At 38.3% G+C, this 19556-nt stretch overlaps 1 protein-coding gene across 3 annotated transcripts in view; it reads left to right on the plus strand.

Annotated features, from left to right (window-relative positions):
- The window catches only part of NAA25 (N-alpha-acetyltransferase 25, NatB auxiliary subunit), a 41638-nt gene that overhangs the window by 755 nt on the left and 21327 nt on the right, over positions 1-19556 (plus strand). For 2 of the 3 annotated variants that reach the window (XM_081123351.1, XM_081123349.1), the window contains exons 2-11: positions 6836-6921; positions 7734-7872; positions 8897-9015; positions 11131-11205; positions 12314-12421; positions 12988-13066; positions 14576-14687; positions 15294-15383; positions 16094-16263; positions 17806-17918. In XM_081123351.1, coding sequence (XP_080979477.1) covers positions 6836-6921; positions 7734-7872; positions 8897-9015; positions 11131-11205; positions 12314-12421; positions 12988-13066; positions 14576-14687; positions 15294-15383; positions 16094-16263; positions 17806-17918 — 1091 coding nt within the window. The remainder of the gene's footprint in view (positions 1-6835; positions 6922-7733; positions 7873-8896; positions 9016-11130; positions 11206-12313; positions 12422-12987; positions 13067-14575; positions 14688-15293; positions 15384-16093; positions 16264-17805; positions 17919-19556) is intronic. The other variant, XM_081123350.1, reaches the window with a different exon arrangement.

Here is a 19556-nt window from a genome sequence, read left to right on the forward strand (position 1 = left end):
GGTGGTTCGCGCCCGAGGGGCTTGCGGGGCTCCTGCAAGGACATTTCCTCCCTGCAGCTTCGCTGGTTTTCTCCGCAGCGCCCGAGGTGGGCCCCCCTCCATCCCTCACGCTGCCCGCGGCCCTCGGGCTGGGAGACCTCGGTGTCATCCTGCTGCCCGGGCTGTGAGAAGTCCGGGCGGAAACCCGTCTTCAGCAACGGAGGTGTTCTGCCGTTGGACAGCGTAGTGCGTTTTGCGTTTCCTTTCCTCTTAGATTGGTTGTGTGGTCTTGGTCTGGCTCAGGTAATGGTGAGGAAGGCTTCAAGGTCAGTTTTTGTGTGTTTTTTTCCTTGTTTTTTTTGTGTTTTTTTTTTTTGCAAAATTAGACCTAGTGGATGGAGGCTTCTCTGCGTGGTTGAGATGATTTAACTTTTTTGGGGGGGGGGCAGGGGGACAGGGGAGGTAATAACTTCATGTTTCTGGCACCATCGGTCCTGCTTTTATTTTGTAGGATGCTTTCCTCTCACATCTCTTTTTGATTCTAAAAGCAACCCCAGGAGATAGGTAATGATCTCTCATGTGTACAGACGAGCTAGTTATGTCAGTCACTACCCTTGGCTTTTTTTTATATCTCATTTAATCTTCGCACATTCTCACGAGGTGGGGTGTGTTTTTTTTCCCTTCCAATTCCGCCTACCCTCCCTCTCCCCCTTTTTTATTTTTTATTTATTTTATTTATTTATTTATTTTATAAATGAGGAGATTGGTCTTTACTGATGTGTTTATTTGTCTGAAGTCACCTGGCTGCATTTGATGGAGCTAGGACCCAAACTCTGTGAGCTGTCCCAGGCTCACCCTCTCAACCACTGTGCCAGAAAACACCTCACTTTGAGCCGAAGGCACTGACTTGCCAAAGGTCACACAGGTGGGGGTGAGTGGCAGAGATCGGACTCCGATTTCCCCAGGGCGGCATCTTCTCATGCCCTCCAGTGTGTATTTTCAGAGGGCAAGGAGGAAATATACAAGGGTGATTGAGGCCAAGAACCGAATCCAGCATTTGCAGCAAATGGCTCATTACAAGTTCTGGGCAGCGGCTGCCCACAGACTTTTTATTCTTTTTTAACTAAAAAAAGGTCAGTATTTTTTTTTTTTTGGTATGTAGTCATCTTTATTATAATTCGTAAATTAGAGCACATTAGAAATGGCTACCTTTAATGAGAGACAAGTAGGTTCTCATGGGCTCCTGTTTTCTGTTTGTTCAGTCATGTCGTTAGAAAACACACCTTCAGAATGACAAAGAAGGCCAAGTAACATCTTAGTTTCATTGTGACAGTTTTTTACTGCACAGATATTCTGAAAGGGTCTCTGGGCTCTCCCAGGTTCAAGGACCATACTGTCTTTTTTCCCCCCTTAAATATTATGTCTTTACTGATTTCAGAGAGAGGAAAGGAGAGGACAAGAGAGAGAGAGAAACATCAATGATGAGAGAGTCATTGATGGGCTGCCTCCTGCACACCCCCTTCTGGAGATGGAGCCCGCAGCCTGTGCTTGCGACCTGACCAGGAATTGAACCACGACCTTCTGGATTCTAGGCTGATTCTCAGACACTGAGCCACGCTCGCCAGGCAGGACCATACTGTCTTAATAAATCTGCCCATACTCCGTGTCTTCCGCAGTTTCTTATAAGTTTCAGTGGGCTCCCTGGGCAAAGGAACATTCTATTACTCTACGGGTTTTTAATACAGATCTGGGGCTATGCCTGGGAATTTTCATTTCTGTCCCCCTATGCTCTTTTTTACTCTAGAGGGCAGTTACTTATCTTCCAAAAATAGTATTATCACTCACTTTACCAACTCTTCCGGCCAAATAAAGGACCCAGAAGCATTGTCAACTGCTAAAAAGTTAGGTGAGACTCCTCCTCTCTCCCCAAATCAAGTTATTTGGAATGTTGAGTGAAGGCAGATGACGCGAAAGCACATTGAAAGTCTTCCCCCAAAAGCAAGATTCACTACTTTGGATTTCTTGTTCTTGGGGACCAATGAAAATACCTTTGGTGCCCCGTAAATCATTTAGAATTAATAGTGTTTTGCTGTCCAAGAAGAAAAACCGTGTCCATTTCACATTGCTAAACATCAGGATATGTCAACCAGAAGTGACATGCCATATTCTCAAAAGTGAAGCCAGAATTAATAGCTTTTGTTATAGTTACGTGGAAGGAAGGTTAGAAGAGGCTTTTTAGGCATTCCAAAGCAATTAATAAAAGCTGGCAGGAATAGGAAAGGAAAGGGTACAGATTGTCCTTGACTTTTGACCTCCAGACATTGGTACAGCCCCCAAATACGTTAGTCCCCCAAACCAGTATTGTTCCTTGAACTCAGACATTCATTAGCAGACAAATGCACAAGCTCACTCACTCATGGTGATGCTTGCCCACCAGCCAAAAGTTCAAGGACTGTCAGCATTGAGTGCTTATTTGTGTGCTAGCTATCCTGTTAGGCAGGTACGATTATTGTGATAGTAGTGAACTGAAGGCCAGTGATTAACTTGCTCAGAGCTGGGATTTGAACACAGGCATTCTCACTGGACAGTCCAGCCCTTTACCAAGTTCAGATTCAGCAGCATTACTATCTTCATTATAGCGTTATTTGTATTGCCAAGGTTTTGGGATTTTACAGCTTGCTGGACTGTCTTCAGCTCTTGCTGAATGTTGTTGGGGTAGAGGTGGACAGGGCTGTAAGAGTGAATAATTGTGAAATTGTCGTGGGATGATCTGTGTGGGGAGTTGAAATTCTATTTTCGGTATCTATGCTTACAATAGTTTTTCTGTGCAGAAATGGGATTAGTTGAAACACCTTCAGGGTGCATCTCATTACTCATAAACTGTAAATTTGGGAATTGACCTTACTCAGACACCTGCTTTATTATTCATTCTCCTTTTGCTAAAATGATTCTTTTGTGCTGTGTGGTTCTCAACAGATTTTGTAATCTCGTATGACTTGGTGGGCACCAGGGCTTTCTTCTACCATTATTATTAATTTTAAAATGTTTTTAGTGGTTAGGGGGAGTGGAGGGGTGGAAGTGATGGTCTGAATACAGGAATTGCAAAATATAAAAGTTTGAAAGAAAAAATATTCCCCGTAGTCTTTAGACTACACACACACACTTTTCTGGCACAAGATTTTTGTTCTAATCTCTTTTACTAGTTTGCAGTCTTTAGTCTGGATCAGGTGTAACATATTTCCCAGCTGTGTTTCCTGCTTGATAATCACTTTGGTGAGTTAGGACATTGTAATTTAACTATGGAGCTATCTTGTATTCAGTCTTTTTCTAAGATGGAGCAATGTCTTTAGTAGTCTCTGAAGCTCTTGTAGGAGGTGGAAACACTATAGGCTGTCATTTCAGCTGCTCTGGAGACTTTCACAGCAGCTGCAAAAACGTACAACTTAAAGGCTTTCCTTTTTTATTTGCAAGACTGGTCCCTTTCTTACTGTCAGTATCCCTAAATGTTATTGGACAACTTATTCCTATGGCCTCTTCTTCAGGGCAAGTAGACAGTAGGTCTGCATGTGTCAGGGCCTGCAGCTGTCCGTCTGTATCTACAGGGAGGAGGAGCTGCTATTGGAAGTATTACCCAGGAAAGTGGCTTGCTCATTCATTCAATAAATTTTGATAGTCTCTTACCAATGACTTGATACAGTGTTTCCCAAATTTCTATCATTCTTTTACCTAATCTGATTATTTTAGCTTTATTGTAGTATTATCTGTATTATTATTTATATAATATTTTTCTCTAAGTTGATTTTTAAACTTAAATTTATTTAAAAACAATCTATATCACTGCTATTAATGGGAAATCTGCCACTTGCCTTGAGACAATGAAACCATTAAAATAAGTAGGATGAAAACAAAACAAAACTGAAAGTCTTAACTGGATTCTGATACTTGTGAAACTGAATCTGAGACCTGCTCCTTCTCCGTGAACAAACGACATTAGCAAGTATTAAAGAAGTGGCAGGCTAATACCAAACTGAGACTGTCTCCTTAATATAAAGGAAATATTAGAAAAGAGATCAACTTTTTCACTGTGAGTATTATCTAGTGCTCTCTGCAAGGACCACCTGAAAACATTTCATTTGGCTTGGTACCCATGTTTTGGAAAACATTGCTTTAACTGATGTATCATCTTACTGTTTCCTCTGCCTGATTTGTGGATAGCTGATTTGGGTTTACTCCTGTTATTAAGGCAACAACACTAATCTTTATGGTCAAATCACAATTACCCTTAAGTTAGTTTTAAAAAGACTTAAATTTTTAAAAAGACAGACTTAGGATATCATATTTATTGGCCTGTTTTCTCCAAGGGTTACATAATTTATATTCCAGAGTCAGTAATGTAAAATGAAAATAAACTTCTCCCAAAAGACTCAGCAACCAGTTAATCAGTAGTCACTGACGGAGGCACCCAGGAAAGGGGGGGCAGGCTGAATGTGGTGGAGTGTCTTAGTTAAAACTCTTTTGGGTGCAAGGAACAGAAACCCACTGACGCTAACTCAGGTAAAGGGGGTTGCTGTAAACCCTTGTGGGAGCCCGGGGCAGGAATGGAGAGGTTCGGGGCCTCATGGAAACTGGAAGGCTATTAGGATCTGAAGCTTCTTCTTCAGATGCCCATCTCTGCTTTTATCTGTGTGACTATTCTTTTCTCTGCCTGGTTCTTCAGAGTGTTGTGTGTTTTTTTCTGCCTATCAATTTACCCAGGGCCCAGCATGTTGGTTTTGTGGCCACACCAAGCTGTGGCTAGATGATGGAGAGGTCATTAGCCTCTCCCTCCAAGCCTAATCAGCACTGCCTCCTGTCTCCCCCAATTTTTTGGTAAATGTAATTGACATTTTTAAATCTTTTATAAATGTTATGTGACTAAAGAGTCGAGATAACTCCCTTTCTTCACTCCCCATCAACCAATTTTGCATCCCTAACTAAGGCTCCTTCAAAAATGGAAATTCCTGAGCTGCTACTGATAACCTCAGACTCATATTTATTGCCTTCCAAATGAGCTTTAGCTTTCCGCAGAGCTTTCTGACTCTAGCTTTCAGTGCTACAGTTACAGATTACCAGGAAGAAACCTGATTTCTCCAGCTTGGGTCAAATGTCCACCCCGTTGGGCTACAGTTACATGGTCTAGACATGGTTATCCAGCCCTACCCCTTCAGCAGAGGCAGTAGAAACCATTTCCAGAGAAGAGGGTATGGACAGGTAGGGACAGTAGTTTCAGAGCCTGGTCAACTACAGAGAGAAAGTTCAATATCCTTAGAGTCCTGACCTCTGGCTTGATGCATTTATAGGCAGATCCTCAGATATGGCGTCTCATCAGAGATGTCTCCTCTTTGTGAAGGCTTCAAGATGTGTTCTGAAAAAAAAAAAAAAAAAAGATGTGTTCTGTAAACCTGAGATCTTATAGGAGAGTCAGAAGTAACTTAGAACTGACTCAGCGTGAGATCAGCAGCAAGTCTTTAGGAATAGGTGTCATTTATTGCGCTAAAGTATCTGTCATTCTGTAAAGGACAAATGAAGGCCTATTGGCTGAGTTTAGGATTTAAGAAAACTGGTGTTAGATACTCGGGCATTCAGGCCAAGGTTGTCTGCGTTTAAAGCTCTGTGAGTCTCCGATCTCTCTACCCGACTATTCAGTCTTTGATCTTCCTTTGCAGGTTGTGATTCCCTCCACAATATGGCTCTTTTTGACCCTTTTTTCTAGATTGTGATTCCCTCTGGAGTAAGGCTTCTTTTTAATCTTTTTACCTAGCATTATTGGTGCTCATCAATATTAAGTGCATGGAAGATTAAAGAGATGAAACTCATGCATTCATGTGACTGTCAAAAGTTTTAGTAAAGTATTTATTGGAGAAAAATTTAAACCATTAGTTATTTTTATTTGGGACACTCAAGGCCACCAGTGCCATAGAGAAAGGAAGGGAGAGGGAGAGTTGAAATATCAATGATGAGAGTCATTGATTGGCTGCCTCCTGCATGCCCCCCACTGGGGATGGAGCCCACAAACCAGGCATGTGCCCTGACCGGGAATCGCCTGGATCCTAGGTCGATGCTCAATCACTGAGCCACGCCCGCTTTGTGTTGTACATTTTATGGGTTTTGACAAATGTATGATGACATGTATCCATCATCACAGTATCATACAGAATAGTTTTACTGCCCTAAAAATCCTCTGTGCTCCACTTATTCATCTCTCCCCCAGCCCCTGGCAACCACTGATTGTTCTGCTGTCTGTATAATTTTTGCCTTTTCCAGAATGTCACATAGTTGGAATTATATAGTATGTGGCCTTTTTGCTTTTTATTTTGATTGAGAGAGAAAGAGGAAGTGGAGGAGAGAGAAACATCAATTTGTCGTTCCACTCATTTATGCATTCACTGGTTGATTCTTGTATGTGCCCTGACTGGAGATCAAACCCGCAACCCCAGCGTATCAGAACAGTGCTCCAGCCAACTGAGCTACCAGGCCAGGGCCAGATTGGCTTTTTTTATTTAGCAATATGCATTTAAGGTTCTTCCATGTTTTTATGGGGCTCAATATCTCATTTCTTTTATTGCCAAGTAATATTCCATCGTATGGATGTACCTCTGTTTATCTGTTAGCCTATTCTGTGTTTTCACAATTATGGGAGATGGCTGTAGGAATGTAAGTGGTATTTTGGATCATCCTAGTCATTTAGAGTTAAAAGAGCTCCATAATGGTTTTAATATGGAATCAATATACTTTCTGAAACATTTAATACCGGTCTCTGCATTTTTCATATTTGTTGTTGAAGGAATGTAACTATCATATTTTTCTATTTTTACAGATTATCTTGATAATGGTAATAATAAAATGGCAATTCAGCAAGCAGATAAATTATTGAAGAAACATAAGGATCTTCATTGCGCTAAGGTAAGTTTATTTGCCCTTGAGTTACTTATATTTGTTGGGTTATATATTGTAATTTTGACTTTAAAAGAAAAAGATGTTTACTTAATCTCCTTAGTAATTTTCAGAGTATTTTCTTGATCACTTAAATGCCACGAGTAGTATTTAATTAAAAGCTAGCTGTTTATTTCTTTGAACATAACTTACCTAATTTGATTATTTTATTTTCACAGTCTTTTAAGCAGTGTTTTGCATTCTTTTTTTTTAATCCTCACCGCAGGACGTGCTTATTGATTTGAGAGAGAGAGAGACAAACACCGATTCATTGTCCCACCTATTCACGCATTCATTGGTTGCCTCTTGTATGTGCCTCTTGATGGGGGACTGAACACGCAACCTTGTCATATCCAGATGATGCTCTATCCAGCTGAGACACCTGGCCAGGGCAGGGCTTGCTTTTTTTTTTTTTAATATATCTTTATTGATTTCAGAGAGGAAAGGAGAGGGAGAGAGAGAGATAGAAACATCAATGATGAGAGAGTCACTGATCGAGCCCGCAACCCGGGCATGTGCCCTGACCGGGAATCGAACCCTGATCGCCTGGATCCCAGGTCGACGCTCAACCACTGAGCCATGCCCGGCCGGGCAGGGCTTGCATTTTTAATATGACTGAAATAGGAAAGAATCTTGATTTGCTCATATTTTAGTAAAATGGTTTAGTTGTTTAACAACCTAGGCATACCTTACAACTTATCTTGTGCTTTCAAGTTGGCTTTCTGTGGTTCATATTTCCTTTTGTACCTTTTTCAACCTGATTTGTCTTTTCTTTCTATCAGGTTTTAAAGGCAATTGGATTACAAAGGACTGGAAAGCAAGAAGAAGCCTTCACCTTGGCACAGGAGGTGGCAGCCCTAGAGCCCACAGATGACAACTCCCTGCAGGCACTGACTATTCTTTACCGGGAGATGCATCGTCGTACGTCCCTTTCTTTTCATTGCTTTAAAACCTGAACTTGCGTTTTTGGATATTTCTGATTGAGTTCTCCATTTGTCTGATTTTTCACTCATGATTTGGGTGGATGGCAAAAGTAAAATAGTGCATTAACCATGATTTCTGAAGACTGTAGAAAGAAAGGATTTTTTATGTGTATTAGGACCCTTGAATTGGAATGAGGACTTGAGTTTCATTTGCAGCATTATGATTTGCCAAACGAGACTTTTTTTTTTTTCCAAGTTATTTTTTTATTTTTTTTAAAGAGAGAAAGGAAGGGGGGAGAAGAAGAGAGAGAAACATTGATGTGAGGGTGTAACATCGATTGGCTGGCCAGGCATGTGCCCTGACCAGGAATCTGACTGCCCCCACCCCCCCCACCCCTCTGTGTACAGATGATGCCCAGCCAACTGAGCCATACTGGCCAGGGCCCGTATTTTTTACTTTTTCAATATAGAAAAAAGCAGAACAGCATAATAAATTGCATTGCATTCATTACCCATCCTCAGCAGTAACTGATACACAATCAATTTTTTCTATACCCCTTCCCCTGCAAAATTATTTCTAAGCATATTCTATCTAGATGGTCTGCCATTTCACCCGTAAAGGAAGTATCTTGATTTCTTAAACATTTTATTATTAAATAATAGATATATTTTTAAATACATATTATAGAAAAATATACTTTATGTAACACTAGACAATTTGATGTGGAATAATGAACATTTACAAACCTACTGCCTAGCTTAAGAAATAGAGCATTAGCAATAATAAGAATGCTTCCTGTGTGTTCCTCATCAGTCTCATTTCCTTGTTTACCTCCCAAGAGGTACTTGCTGTCCTGAATATTTTTTATTCTCTTGCTTTTCTTTAAATCTTTACCATATTTGTTTTTCTAAGTAATGAATTAATTTTGCTTAATTTTGAACTTAATATGAAAAATTAAGTGCTGTAAAGATTTAAGTTGTACTTCAGAAATGAAAGAAAATCCTGTTTCTCTTTATCTTAGCGGAGTTAGTTACAAAACTTTATGAGGCAGCTGTGAAGAAAGTTCCCAATAGTGAGGAGTATCACTCTCACCTCTTCATGGCCTATGCCAGAGTGGGCGAATACAAGAAAATGCAACAGGTAACTTGATCTCCAAACCTTCTGGGCTGTTAGGGGTCAAAGTCTCTTTACTGTGATTTAACTGCAGTGGTGTGTGCACATGCGTGTGTGTTTGCGTATGTGTGTAGAGCTGAATTATATATTTGTGTGTGGAGATCAGCCAGTTATTTTCTTTGTGTGTTTTAAAGATAAATTGTTATTCAAGTTTTGAAAATGCTTCATTTGGGGAAATTGATTGTTCCTCTTTTGTGACCCGATGGTATGTTTTGTTGGTTCTGGTAAGTTGGCTGCAAATTCCCCTATATCAGATTGCTGTTAGAGTTTCAGAAAATGGACAGAAATCCCAGAGTAAAAAATGAACAGATCGTAGAGAGATTAACTTTAAAGTTTACATCTAATTTGTGATTATTTAACTGTGTATAGCCTGATGAGATTTTAAAATCCAGAAGGGGGGGGGGAAATCCCCATTGCTTGGGATACTTGTGGGTTTTTTTTGCCAGTTAGCACATTTTAGGTGTTTCTTGTATGTGTGTGAAGGACCCTCATTTGGGCATGTTTGGACTAGTGGGTAGATAAATGAGACCTATACTGATAAGCCCATAAAGAGTTAAGATGTGAAGCTAGTATTTTTTTTAGTGCTTTGTTTGTGGGTACAGTGTCTCCTGAAGGCAGAGCTTTCTTACTTGGGTTTTTATTTTGTGTTACTCTTTAATTATCAAGTTACAACAAATCAGGGAGGGTGGAAGATACTATATTAATGTAAATTCTTTCTCCTTAAAATTAACCTTTTTTCCCTAGCTGGTTTGGCTCAGTGGATAGAGCATCGGCCTGAGGACTGAAGGGTCCTGGGTTCGGTTCTGGCCAAGGGCATGTACCTGGGTTGCAGGCTCGATCCCCTGCCCCAATCTGGAAGCATGCGATGTGTCTCTCTCACATCAATGTTTCTCTCTCTCCCTTCCACTCTGTCTGAAAAAGCAATGGGAAAAATATCCTTGGGCGAGGATTTTAAAAAAAATTAATCTTTTATGTGCTTATGCAAGTGTTTTTTTATTTTTTTTAATCCTCACTTGAGGATATGCTTTTATTGATGAGAGAGAGAGAAAGAGAGACATTGATTTGTTGTTTTACTTATTTATGATTCATTGGTTGATTTTTTTTTTTTTTTTTGATTTTTTTTTTTTTAGAGAGAAAGAAGTTGGGGGGCGGGGAGAGAAACATTGATTTGTTGTTCCACTCATTTATGCCTTCATTGGTTGATTCTTGTATGTTCCCTGACCAGGGATTGATTGAACCACAGCCTTGGCCTATTGGGACGATGCTCTAACCAACTGAGCTATCAGGCCAGGGCTTATATTTCCCTAGCTTTTGAGTGCCTTTAAGACTGGGACACAATCTTTGTATCCTTGGCAGGAATTGGCATTTCCTTCCACTTAATAGAGGCTCTATGAAATTTTTAAAGTGCATTGAAGATAGGCAAAAGATTTAAAAAATAGTAACTGTTATAATTAGCTGATGGAGTTCATAGCATTGATTATTAGTTGGCTAATTATGGATAGATCCTCAGTTATGTATGAATAGATCTATTTTTGCTCTTTCTTTCCATGTCCCTGCATGTAAGTATTTGTATACTTCATTTCACAATGAAAGGGTTCAGTTCTAATTAATGGTGTCTTGAAAGAACCTGATTATTTTTGTAACCTATGCAAATGTACAGTTGTGTCATTAATCTTTTTTAATTTTGAAGTTTAAGTATACTGTCTGGATTTCTTTCTTTGTTTGTTTTACTATAACCAGTTAGTGTCTTGTCTTCAGTACATTCATAACCCACTTCTTGTGTTTGCTTTGGTGTTCTATTGGGACTATATAGGATTGCAGTATTTTCTAAAAATACTGGGTTTTAATTTGAGAAAATCTGTTTCAAAGGTGAAATATTCCTGATGTAAGAATTCACGTTTGTGATTACCTGTATTGCTAGCCAATAGACAATATCCATCAAGTCACTAGGCACTTGCAATAGCTGGGATATGTAAACATGTTGCTATTCTCCTGGGAAACTTCTCGCCACATATCTAGATCGTTAATTGCCCTCTGTATGATCTTTTCTAAATTAAGTATTTATGGCTCTCTGTCTTTCAGGCTGGCATGGCTCTATATAAGATTGTCCCCAAAAACCCTTACTACTTTTGGTCTGTGATGAGCTTAATTATGCAAGTGAGTATGGCATTCAGAATGGGATTGAGATTTGTTTTTATTTTTGTATATAGTTATTGTCCTTAACGTGTCTTGTGAATGTCTTGAGCAATGTGTTGTAGCATGTCTCAGACAGGGACTTTACATATTGTCAGTTGACTTCTTGAGTTGGGGAGTTTTGGTATTCTTTATGAGTTAGTATATTGGTCTATTTGTGTGTAGCACAGACTGTATTTCCCCTGAATCTTAGACCCATTACTGGATTATTTGATCAAGTATGAGTCCAGAAATGTTGGGTATTTTGATTTGAGGTTTGTCTTTAAGACAATATTGTTGGTTAATGCACAGGCTATTGAACTGGGTGACCTTGTTTTATCACTTTTGCTTTCTGAGCCTCGGTTTACTCTGTTACAGAATGGAGATGCTCATCTCCCAGAGCCACTGTAAGGACCGAAATGAGAGATGGTATAGAGGAGGGTGGGGAGGTAGGAGTTAAAATGTAGCAGTTAAGAACAGAGAGGCTCTGTGTTTAGACAAGTTTGCTTTCAAATACTGGCTTCACCCCATGTCTTGGAGAGCAGTGGGGAATCTCTTAATATTATTTTATCTATAAAATAAGCATAATAGCTACCCTGAAAAGTTGTATATAGGGGGTAAATGAGCTCTGAACAGAAACTGGCAGCATTAAAATTAATACCATTCATTGATTTTAATTACCAATCTAAGGTAATTGTAGCTAATAGTAAGCTGTATAAACAATTGGCATTTCCCTTCTAATGTATGAACATCTCTAAAAGACATCTGAAAGGTTTTTCTCTTCAACCACTTGATGATCTCCTTTATATATAATAAACAGTGTAGGCATACTCCCTGTATTCATTCCACAATAACCTAGGTCAAATTGTGGAAGCTCAGTATTTCAAGATTGCATAGGACGCTGAATTTTTAATAAAGAATCTCTTATAAAGCACACCACTCTAATGTATCTTCTTGGCAGGTTCAAATTAGGCCTGATATTTGACACAATAGAATGATAATCATGTACTGCAGTCATAGTAATGGTCTACTTGGTGCTATAAATAGTGCAAACAGGGAGAAATTAGAATGAAAACAATTTTTTCTCTTCTAGTCTATATCAGCACAGGATGAAAACCTCTCAAAAACGATGTTTCTGCCCCTTGCTGAGAGAATGGTAGAAAAAATGGTGAAAGAGGACAAGATAGAAGCAGAGGCTGAAGTGAGTAATTCAAGCCCTACTTATGTATTTCTGTAATTTTGACGTTGCTACAATTTTAGGTCACAATATTATGAACTGTTGCTTTATTCCAGTTTGAGAACTCAGTCCTGTCTCTTGCCCTTTGTGTAAATGCGAAGCTTTGGAAGCCCCCAGCTTAGATACAATGAATGGAGCTGTTTCAGCAAGTAGTCTAGTCTGAGATGCGTGTAGATACGGAAGACTCTGGTCTGATTCTTACTGTTAATTTCATCTCATTTGAAAATAGCGTTCTTTTCTATTAGATAACTTTTTAAAAACATACAAATGACTATTTTTCCTTTTTTCATTTTTTAATTACAGTTGACATTCAGTATTATCTTATATTAGTTGCAGGTGTACAGCATAGTGGTTAGACATTTATATACTTTATAAAGTTATCCCTTCGATAAGTCTAGTACCCATCTGGCGCCCTACATAGTCATTACAATATTATTGACTATATTCCCTGTGCTGTACTTTACATCTCCGTGACTATCTTTTTATTACTGAAAAGTTCCAGTGGTTGCACTTGTTTGTTTTTCCGTAAGGTTGAACTTTATTATATGATCCTGGAGCGTTTGGGAAAGTACCAGGAAGCCTTGGATGTCATCAGAGGAAAATTAGGAGGTAATTTTGAAAGTTTTCTTAAAGTATTTTTTCCTGTTTAAACATGAAAAATGTTTATTGTAGAAAATTTCTTCCTCCTAGAGAAACAGAAAGATATAAAGACATAAAAAAGTCAATTGTGATCATTTTATGTTCTTCCAGACTTTTCTATTTTGTACATTATTTATTTTTTAAAATATATTTTTAATTAAATATATTGGGGTGACATTGGTTAATTATATAGGTTTCAGGTGTACAAGTCTATAATCCATCATCTCTGTACTGTATTGTGTGTTCATGACCCCAAGTCAAGTCTCCTTCCATCTCCCTTATCCCCCTTTACCCTCTCCCACCTCCCCCACCCCACTTTCCCTCTGGTAATCACTGTACTGTTATCTGTGTCTATGAGTTTTTGTGTTTGTTTTTTAAACAAAACAATGATGTGAGAGAGAAACACGCCGACTGGGGAATGAACCTGCAACCCAGGTATGTGCCCTGACCAGGAATTGAACCTGCAACCTTTTGGTGCACAGGATGATGCTCCAACCAACTGAGCCACCTTGCCGGGCATAATGAAGATTTTTGGTTTCTAACTATTTAAACATGTTCGATGATTTCCTTAGGAGAAATTCTTGGATATGGAGTTGTTGTCTCAGTAAACTTGGTTTTTTAATTGTGCCTTTACAGTCCTTGGGAGTAACTAACTGTAGATGAGTAACCTCAGTGCTCTCATTTGGTACAGTCATTAAAAAACTTTATTTCATACAAGTATGTACTATATATCCTTTACTAGACTGTGCAGTCATAGAACTGTTATACTAAATGATAGTTAATTATATAAAGTGTAGGAAAAGGTTTTTTTTGTGTGTTTTTTAACATTACTCTCTGACTTCAGCTTCCTTGCAGATGGGTACAAGTCAGTCTTTTGGTTTTTACTCATCTACATTGTACTTCTGTGTGTAATTAAAATTTAGATTCTCTATAGGAAATTCATAATGTAATTGTCAGTATCCTTAATCTGCTAATGTGTTAAAAATGGGCAAATTTAATTTCGTCAGAAATATAGTTGTAGTGTTTCTGTTCTTGGCTGTTGGGAAGAGTTTGGTTCATCTCTGCTCATGCTTTATCTTTCCCCTGACATCCCTCTCACCCTGCCCATCCCATTCCAGTGCAGGCTTATTCCGTTCCATGCTTTGGAGCTGTGTTGATGGGAAGTCTGTCTGTGGACTAAATATACCAGTCTCTAGGTTCTGTTGGGGTTTTATATGTGTGTCCTACATACTAGAGCCTCAACTCAATACATTCTGGATCTTTGTATTTTACAGAAAAAAATATTGTAAAGGTTTAATATCAGAAATGTACTTTTTCCTTTTCAGTAAAATCATTTTTAGTAAGAAGTTTGTATCTAATAGTGGCTCCATTTTCTGAGAGAGTGAAAATGTGATATTTTTCTTTTTGTGTTTGGACTTTATTTTGGTTTCTGAGCAGAAATGAAACCAGCTTACCAACTATTATAACTTTTAATTGTAGAGAAGTTGACCAGTGAGATTCAGAGTCGGGAAAATAAATGCATGGCTATGTACAAGAAGCTGAGCAGGTGGCCAGAGTGCAATGCCCTTTCCCGGCGCCTCTTACTGAAAAAGTAAGTAGATGCTTCTTTTTGGACTATGAGACTAGAGTGGGGCTTTCAGGTGTCATTACACATAGATGTGTGGGGCTAGAGTGGGACATTTCAGGTGTCAGGTGTCAAAACACGTAGATGTTTTTTTGTCTATGTTTTTTGAGATCTCTGGGCATAAAGTAAAATCTTTTAGTAGTGTGTCCTGGATATTTTTTAAAGTTTTTGATGAACCATCATCTTTCAGTAAAGAGTTATTAGGTCTTTAAAAGAACACTGAAAATCATTTGTCAAATTGAATATTCGATATTGGTCAAAAAGAGAGACTTCCCACTCCCCCTCCCCCTATTTAGGAAGTGCTAATGTGGGGAGTTTTCTGTTAAGAATATTAGTTTTCTAGACCTGGTCATTTTATTGAAGGAAAGAGTAGTCTCTTAGAAGTTTTTTACTTTGAAAACACCTTTGGGGTGCTGCCCTTTTGGGGCTGTAGAGGAAACCCAGAGGGAGGGATGGGTCTTGCCTAGTAAAGATTAAAATATATCTTAGAAAATAAGTTGAATATCATGGTTCCTAAGGCAGATTTGTCACAACTTGGTTTAATCCTGTGTGTACCACTTAATCTGATTTTAGCTCAGATGACTGGCAGTTCTATCTGACTTATTTCGATTCTGTCTTTCGACTGATTGAAGAGGCCTGGACTCCTCCTGCTGAAGGTGAACAGTAAGTTGTCTTCTTTCCTGAATTACATGGCACTTTTGTTGTTGCTTGGTTTTTTTATTTTTTTATTTTACAATGATACTTTTTAATATGTTTTACATTGTAAGCCTAATTGAATTTTGTTTTCTGTCTCAATAATTTTTCCCTTTCAAAGCAAGATTTTTTCCTCCATTTTTAAAAATTATAAAGTAAAAATTATTGCAAAAATTATGCATTCTCTTTTTTAAAAAAATATGTTTTTATTGATTTCAGAGAGAGGAATGAGAGGGAGAGAGAGAGAGAAAAACATCAATGAGAGTCATTGATTGGCTACCTCCTGCATGCCCCCTGCACGCCCCCTGCTGGGGATGGAGCCCACAACCCGGGCATGTGCCCTGACGGGGAATCGAACCGCGATCTCCTGGTTCATGGTCGATGCTCAGCTGCTGAGCCATGCCTGGTGGGCTGTCCATTCTCTTTTTAAAGAAAGAGGTAGAGGTGGTTAATCACTGTAGTAATCAAATACCAAAGTTGGGAGTAATCATATGCCATGTGCCATGTTGGCTGCCAGAAGATGTGTATAGCTCTCTTATTCCCATTTGTATTACTTTATAATTATCTAAATGCCTTTCCTTATTTTTTAATTTGTTTCTTCAAGTCAGTTTGGCTTGACTTTAAGTTTTAGAAATGGACAGCAGAGGCACAAAATACCTTTTTTGTGTGTTTATACCCAGCTCTTTAGAAGGAGAAGTACATTATTCTGCAGAAGAAGCTGTGAAGTTTATAGAAGATCGAATAACAGAAGAATCTAAAAGTTCTCGCCATCTTCGAGGACCACATCTAGCTAAACTGGAGCTGATTAGACGTTTACGACGTCAAGGTTTTAATGATGAGTACAAACTGGGTAAGAAATTGTAGCGATATTTGGGAACCGTGGGAAGCCCTTGATACCCAGGTGCAGTGTTCATTATCAGAGGCCTACAATGACAGTGTCATGTGTGGGAAGCAGATGTCTTCATATAATCTGAAAATATTTACTAATGAACAGATCATTTACAAAATTAGCCCTCAATCTCTCCCTTGTCCACCGGAGTCTGTCGTACTTTTTTTTTTTTTTTTTTTGCTGACCCAACAATAATGTTAAAATCAATTTCAAAGTAAAATAGCCAGTTTTATAAAAGTGTCAGGATTTCTTGAAGTTTCAGGATTTCTTGAAAATCTTCTCCCAGAACTCACATTGATGAAACACTGTCTAGCAGACTTAGGGCAAATAACAGTTGAAGAGAAAGTTTATCAGGATAATGACAGCATGGGAGAAAAGAATGGTTTGGATAGTGAAGCATTAAAAGAGGCCTTTAGGAAATCTGATGAAGCATTTAGATGTTTTTGTAAAATGGTTCTTTTTGAGCTTGCTGCACAAGAAGTGAAGTGTGTCATATTGTGTTAGTTTACAATATTGTTGGAAAAATGGCACCCCTTCCCTCCCAAAGCAGTAATTCTTTGCTGATACTGTTAGCTTATAGTAATTATGCCCTAAATTTGGTTAAGTTTAAGATAATAAACTTTTTTAATTTTTCAATTTCATTTTTTAAGGCTCCAAAGAAAGCTCTTCCCCCAGTCATTATAAGTATTTGGATTTGCTTTGATGCTTGCTGCATTCAAATTCTATCTTCCTCTTCCCTTTCACCAGCTCACATTGTACAAATCTGTGAATTTGTCTAGTCTCCACAATTTAATTAACTAATTTATTTATTACCAGACTAGTGAGTGATTCTCAGTCTCTTTTGGAACAGAGTCCTGTGACAGTCTGCTTTAAGCTCTCGACCTCTCTTCCCAGAGGCATATGAATAGGAACTGGAACGTACAATCTTACAGGAATCCTTGACTAAAATATCTGCTGCTTAAATCTAGTTGAATTGGAGAACATTTTGTTATTTTTCTTTTTAATTTGAGGAAAAAATAAAATGAACTGGTTGCTTTTGTTGGAATTACTGGCCTGTGGTTCCTCCCAGTTATTTTCTCTTCAGTTGCTGTGCCTTTTCACCAGCGTTGCCTTTCATTTAATTAACGTTTACTTGATACTTCTGAAGTAGTTGAGGAACTGTTGTGGAGAGAAGCATGTTTGTTTAATGTTTGCATATAAACAAGTCTTTATTTAAACTTTAATGAAAACTTTTTAGCTATTTAAATTTTAATTGAATGAGAAGCTTCACATTTCCTAAGTGTAATAATAAGTAAACTGAATTTGTGAGATTCTACTCCTTTTTAAAGTATTTTTTATTTTTTACTGGGCAAGCCATCTTCCAGCCCTCATTGTTGTTCTCATTCAGCCTTATTCAAGCAAAATTTTAATCGAAATAAATGTTTTTCAAATCAGACCTTTCATTTAAATTAGAAATAGCTTCAGTCCACGAGTAACTTAGTGGTTTTTATTTTGCTCTCTTAGGTGACCCAGAAGAATTAATGTTTCAGTATTTTAAGAAGTTTGGGGATAAACCTTGTTGTTTTACAGACCTCAAGGTGTTTGTTGACCTCTTGCCTGCTGCACAGTGTACAAAAGTAAGTCCAATTTGGAATTCTGTTGGGTGCCTGTATCTGTTGTAACTAGGTTAGGTGTGTGGATTTCCTTTCTAAAATGTGTGAGAGTGGTGAACATGAGATATCAAGATAGCTGCTCTGTGAAGCCAAGTACTCTAGGGACTATCAGATTAAAGGCATGATTTCTTGTTAAGTTAAGCCACAATGAGAATAAGTCCCTGGTAGATAATTAGATTCTCCTTTTCTGTTTTTATGTTTGTTGGTTGTTTTTTTTTAGATGATTGTACATTTATATGCACTTATAAGACAACACAGAGAACTCTGTATACCCTTCACCCATTTTGCCCCAGTGGTAACATACTGTATAATTAGTATATCATAATTAGGAAATTGACATTGATATCACCCACTGACATTATTCAGATTTCACCAGTTTTGCACAACCATAAAAGTATACAACTCCTCTTAGTGTAGTCTAAAACCATGAGGAAATAGATCTGTTCCATTCTCTCCCAAACCTCTCCTCCCCCACTTCCACTCCCCACTGCAGAAATATTTTTCATAGAGCCTATTTGCTACCATCTCAGTTTGGGGACTTAAACATTTGGCTGGTATCATTTTGGAATCTGGTTAGGAGTAAGGGGAGGGGGACTGGGGCTCTCATCACTGAATAAGTAGAGTTTCACTTTATCTACATTTCCAGCTATGCCTGCTTTCCCTGAGTCTACAATGTCTCTGGTTCAGCTTCTAAGAGTAAACGCCCATGCTTTTGCTAGATATAGGAAGTCAGTCTGTGAGCTTGGGGAGGGTTCCAACTTCTTAGACAGAATTTAGCAAATTCTCCTATTTCAGCCCCGTCAGCGCTTTAGCTTTCAGAGACACCCACTGCCCTTTATTTCTGAGTCTTACAAGGTTTTTTGGCTGGAATCGGTTTGCTGCTTGATCATCCCTGTTGCATGCCATATGCCAGTTATTACCACCTGCCCTTCTGCTCTTTTTCTTTTGAAATTATTTATTTATTTATTTAATTTTTTTGAAATCCTATTAATGGTTTTTATTTGTTATCTGTTTACATATTCCTGATCCTTATGAGTTAATTCGCATTTGTTCTTTACTGTCATCTTAATAGCATTTTGGGAGTGAGTGAAAATAAGCCTGTTTTTAATAAATGTACAACAGGAACTGGTGTTTTTTAAAGTTCTTGCCAAATTCAAAGAATTAAACATATTTTTATGCAGGATGTTACCTTTGGGAGAAACTGGGTGAGGGTACATGGGATCTCTCTCTGTTATTTCTTAAAACTGCATGTGAATCTGTAATTATCTCAAAATAAAAACTTTAGTTACAAACGCAATTTAAGACCACTGACATGCCATAACTATCTCTTTCAGTGCGTAATATTTCCTTTAGGAATGCATCTGAGTATCAGTATAATTTAGGTTTGTTTGTTTTTGGTCATCTGCTCTTTTCTACTCTCTTCCTAATTAAACTGTTTCATTGCTACATTATATATGATGTTGATATGTTATAATTTGTGAAACATTTTCACAATTCAGTTGATCTTTTAGTGTCTCATTCATTTGGCCAGTAATGAATGAGAGTGCCAGTTTCCCTGGAGTTTCACCAGCATTGTGTGCTATTAGAAAATTTTTTATTTTA

Source organism: Miniopterus schreibersii (assembly GCF_964146895.1).
Source record: "Miniopterus schreibersii genome assembly, chromosome: 20".
NCBI classification, from domain to species: domain Eukaryota; kingdom Metazoa; phylum Chordata; class Mammalia; order Chiroptera; family Miniopteridae; genus Miniopterus; species Miniopterus schreibersii.